This window comes from Protobothrops mucrosquamatus, unplaced genomic scaffold (assembly GCF_001527695.2).
Source record: "Protobothrops mucrosquamatus isolate PMUCROS unplaced genomic scaffold, P.Mucros_1.0 scaffold3860, whole genome shotgun sequence".
In the NCBI taxonomy this organism is placed as follows: domain Eukaryota; kingdom Metazoa; phylum Chordata; class Lepidosauria; order Squamata; family Viperidae; genus Protobothrops; species Protobothrops mucrosquamatus.
In genome coordinates, this window is record NW_015389810.1 from 75,394 (window position 1) to 80,122 (window position 4,729).

General features: G+C 38.1%; 1 protein-coding gene across 1 annotated transcript in view; it reads right to left on the minus strand.

Moving 5' to 3' along the window:
* LOC107298300 (zinc metalloproteinase/disintegrin-like) overlaps window positions 1-4,455 on the minus strand; it is a 5,946-nt gene extending 1,491 nt beyond the window's left edge. Inside the window, exons 1-4 of the mRNA XM_015827673.2 lie at window positions 4,255-4,455; window positions 2,641-2,725; window positions 1,879-2,015; window positions 4-18 (exon numbers count right to left, since the gene is read on the minus strand). Of these exons, the coding sequence (XP_015683159.1) occupies window positions 4-18; window positions 1,879-2,015; window positions 2,641-2,725; window positions 4,255-4,424 (407 nt within the window). The 5' untranslated portion in view covers window positions 4,425-4,455. The remainder of the gene's footprint in view (window positions 1-3; window positions 19-1,878; window positions 2,016-2,640; window positions 2,726-4,254) is intronic.
* Between the last annotated feature and the right edge of the window lie 274 nt (window positions 4,456-4,729).

A 4,729-nucleotide genomic window follows, 5' to 3' on the forward strand; every position in this document is an offset into this window, starting at 1 on the left:
AGTTGGGCTGGTGGATCGCTGTAGAGATGAACCAAAATAAGACCATGACAACATCCATATTTGGACTAGGAACAGAATTCATTGCAAAAACATATAAGGAAAAGGAATGGCTAATGAAGAAATGCAGTGATTTGTTTCCCTCTAAAGCTAACAAAATAGATAAGAGAATGCTTTGTACCCCTTGATCTTAGTTCCAGATTATGCTCCCTCAGTTTTAATTCCACAAAGTTTCCTTTCTTTTTTAACAAAATATATTTGCAATGAGAACTCCATGTGATATTAGTTGATTGAGCTGCATCTTGTGTTTGAGTGAGCTGCCTTTTATTTTCATTTTTAGTCAGCCTCTCTGTGGAAGGACAATAATATAATTGAAGGGAAAACAGTGGAATTTTGATCCAGTTTTTCTTTTCTTCTTTTGGAGGGATTGTACTTTTTATAACAATGAAGAGAGAGCTAAGTGTGCTAACTCTCTATTTTCTTAAAGTATTTGTTGTTCATTTGTTTTGTTGAAAAGTGATAATATCAGCAACATGTCACTGACCTCTGAAGCTGAATACTTAAATAGATGCAAAGATGGCATCCTAAGCCCAGCAAATCACCTTCCTAATGTTAATTCAAATCATTAGGAATATAATCATTGCAGGGGGTCGAAACAAGAACGCAAAGAGAATCTGCTGGTGGCCATTAAATAGACAAGATGATCTTCTTTCAAGGTCAAAGTTGCACCAGACCCCTTTGGTGGGGTTAATTGAGCAAAATTGTTTTCTAAGCAAAGTCTTCTGTACAAAACACCACGAAGTGTGTAGAAGTATTAAAGAGTAATTATGATGCCCAGAAATCCTTCAGGAAGGACAGGAAAGGCTACATGGCATTCTCCATACTTCCTGGCCTCCTTGCCATTGCATGAAATGGGAGGCAAAGAAGTCCTAGGGCTTTAGCCAAAGAAACCAGAAATTGATCAATAGCTGGGATGCTCACTGAGCCTACACAAAACGCTTACACAAAAGTTATGGGGAGTTTTGCAACAGACAATTGCTGAGAAGATTTTGCTTCCTTTTTCCTTTTCTTTTTCCTTCTTGATGAAGTAAGGGCTAAACTTGCACCCAGAAGAAAATATTGGTAGTCCTTGACTTGCTGTCACAACTGAGACCAGAATTTCCATTGCCCAGCAAGCCAGTTGTTAAGTGAGTCGTGCTCAGTTTTACAACCAGTTTTGCCACTTTGTTAAGTGAACCACACAGTCATTAAGGGACCCAGCTTGCTCCATTGGCTTTGCATATGGGAAGACAGCTGGGAAAGTCCCAAATGAGGATCCCATGAATGAAGGATGCTGCAAGCGTCATAAATACACGATTCTGTGACTGAAGGGAGGCTGTGATGGCTGTAATTGCGAGGACCGGTCGTAAGTCATTGTTCTCAGGGCCATTGTAACTTTGAACGGTTGCTAAACAAATGGTTCTAAGTCAATGACTTCCTGTACGTTGCTACCTGCTGATTTCAGAAGACTGCAATATATGACAGAGATGTAACATATTCTACCCTAATGAAAGGACGAGGCAGGAAAACCCCAAGGATGCTAATTTATCTTTTTTTTTTCCTGATTATGCTTACTACGCTGTTTCTTTAAACTCCGGTGTTTTGGAGGAAGCTACTGAATGATGGTTATTCAAATTCTGAGGACAGTTCTACCTTTTTAAATATGACACATTTTAACTACACATGGTAAAGTGACACACAAATGACCATAATCCTCCTTTTTTCTAACTCCACGACCATTTCATTTTTGTATATTCTCAATATATTTAATTTAACAATTAATTGCAACCATTTAAAAATAAGTTGATTGGAAAGACATTAAAAGTTTCCCTCAATCCTTACCTTATCGCGGGAGACATAATGCATGTGTCACATTTACACTTCTTTCCATTTTCGTCTTCATCGTGTTCCATGCCCAGATTATGACCGAGCTCATGGGTCATTATAGCTGCAACCACAAAAACGTTTGAGCTATAATCCTGAAGGAAAGAGAATACTTTGTTTATTGTTAGTCCGCCAAGAAACTGAAAATGAATCCAATTATTATTAGCAATAAGTGGCTAAAACTGGTGACTAAGTGACCAATTTTAAGTTAAGGATACCATCTTTGGATTCCTCTAGCTGTTCTAAATGTATGTGTGCCCACCAAGACTCCAGAACATACACAAATACATTCAGAAGGAAACTTTAAAGCCCAGAAGCCACAGCACAGGAGAAGATCAAAATTTATGCATCCATTTGCTGTCTGTATTTATTCAGTTACTAAAACTTACAGGCAACTTCAGTCCAAAAACTATTCAGTGTCTTTTGCTACAAGCTAGCATTTTCAGAATATTGAAGGTAGCCATCCTAAACAGAATTAAGAATGAGTTGCTCTTTCTGAATAAAATGACCTTCTGGTGGAAACAGGATTACCTCCTACTACCAGGATCCTAACTCTGCTTATTAAGAAACAAAACTTTATGAGATGTCAAATCCATAAATAAATATGGATTAAAATGATTTGTATCAAAAATAAGAAGAGACTTCATCTGTAAAGAAGTTATGCCTGTATGTAAGTTTTCACTTGAGTACAAATAGATAACAGGTATCCTTTGTACTAACCTGAACAAGTCCTACAGAAAGTTTCGGATCGCACATGCCTTTCTTGTAAGCCACTCCTATAACGTTTTTAGTGAACGTAATGTCCCTATAAGAAAGAAGGGGAGGGGGATAAAAAATGGTAGAAGGTAGAAGCATGTTATGTAGTCTTAGGGCAGATATAACTAGTCTCAGAAGCTGTTTAACTAAGCAGATCTGTTAAAAATATTCAGGATGCATTTTCACTGTATGGTAAAGTCTGGCTGGTGTTAGCGTGAATGAGGTTGGGGAGAAGGGTTAGCATGTTGTCTGAATCCAGCCGTTTGGGTTAATTTAATACCATTAACTATTTAATAGATTTTGTCTACCAATTTAGCTGTGAGGTTAATGAAGACTAGATGGTTTGGGGAAAAGTGATTGGGTGGAAAGTCAAATCAACATCTGTGGGAAAAATATTTTTCTGCCCTCCATCTAGTATTGCATGTATTTTAATGTTATTTTAGAGTCATAGCAATTTTATACTAGTGTGTAGTAATATGGAGTAATTGTGAATAGATTTGGATTATTCTGTGTTTATTTCCTAGATTAGCTTTGGGAAGTCCTGGGTGGGGGAGGGGGGAAAAGGGTAGGTTTGTATTATGTATGATTTCTTTTTTCTTTAAAGGAGGTGTCCGGTGATGCTCCAACTGCACAGGACGGGATGGTTGAGAGTGGAAGGGAAGTAGGAAAGGGGAAGGAAGGAGGAGTGGTGGTAGAATGAGAGGATGAAGGAGTGGTAAGTGGAAGAGGGTGGTGCGGGAGGGGTACACCGGACACGTCTGAGAATGTTTTGTTAAGTGTTATATTGTGATTTATGTTTTTTTCAATGAAAATAATAAAAATTTAAATACAAAAAAAAAGAACTTATTAGCAGGAAATGCTATGTGTGGAAATGCTACGTGTGGCATAGTGTAACTTGGGCTGGTAATTTTGTGCAAAATGGGAAATATGTAATAGATCTGAATTAATCTTATGAAATAAAGTTGATGAATATCTAAAAAAAAAAGAATCATCAACAATAAACAAGTCAGTTTCCCACTCATAAAATTGAATGACAATATATAGGCTGGCGGGGTGTGGAACTGAGCAGTTAAGACAGTGGGCTTGTTGACTGGAAGGTGGACAATTTGAGATCTAAGTTCTACCTGACGCAGAGAGCTGCCGTTACTTGCTCCAGATCCTGCCGGCCTATCAGTTCAAAAGCACGCAAACATAAGTAGATAAATAGGTACCATTTTGGGGAAGGTAATAGCACTCCATGTGATTTTGTATAATGCAAGTGTTCATTTACTTGGTGAAGAATGGGAACCAAAACATTATTTAATTGAATTAAAAATGCATGTGTAAGAACAGCAAAAGTATAGCAGGATAATCATAATAGTTTCGATTTTAAATCCAGGTTTTTCACCTGCAATCAGTCAAGGACTTCTCAAAAGCAGCTCTCATCTACAAAATAAGTGGTTGACTTTGATTCAGAAGCATATTTCACACATGGTTTAAAGCATAGAGCATAGAGCAGAAGCTCTGTGCAAGCACTAACCTCCCCATAACTCTCCACTCCCGGCCACCCCCACTCCCTTTCCCCACAATGAGACCTACGTGAGTAAATGAGCACAATCATGATTTTGCTCCCTCAGCAAGACTGTCTTTCTCCAGTTTCCAAATGAGTCCAAAGTAACCTTTGAATCTGACTGCACGGTAATCAAATCTCTTGTGGACCAAATTCGTAGGAGACTCAGTGTTATAGCAACATTCAGAGGTTTGTACATCTGTCAGGTGGAAATGGCATCAATCAGAAACTCAAACAAAAGTAAACCTTGAGAAACATTTCAAGATTAAAAAGAAACTGACCTCTAGGGACAGGTGGAAAAAAACTAGATCTTAGATATCAATAGAAGAGAAATCTCTGGAGCTCAAGGTTGAAGTCCTTGGTGCTCTCTGAGTTTGCTGCTTTGCTCACTCATGTGGAGTAGTCAGATAATGAAATGTCTGCAAGGAAACCACCAAGCTCAGACAGCACTAAGGACTCTATATATTGGGCAATAATAATAATGTATTAAGCAGGAGAAATAAA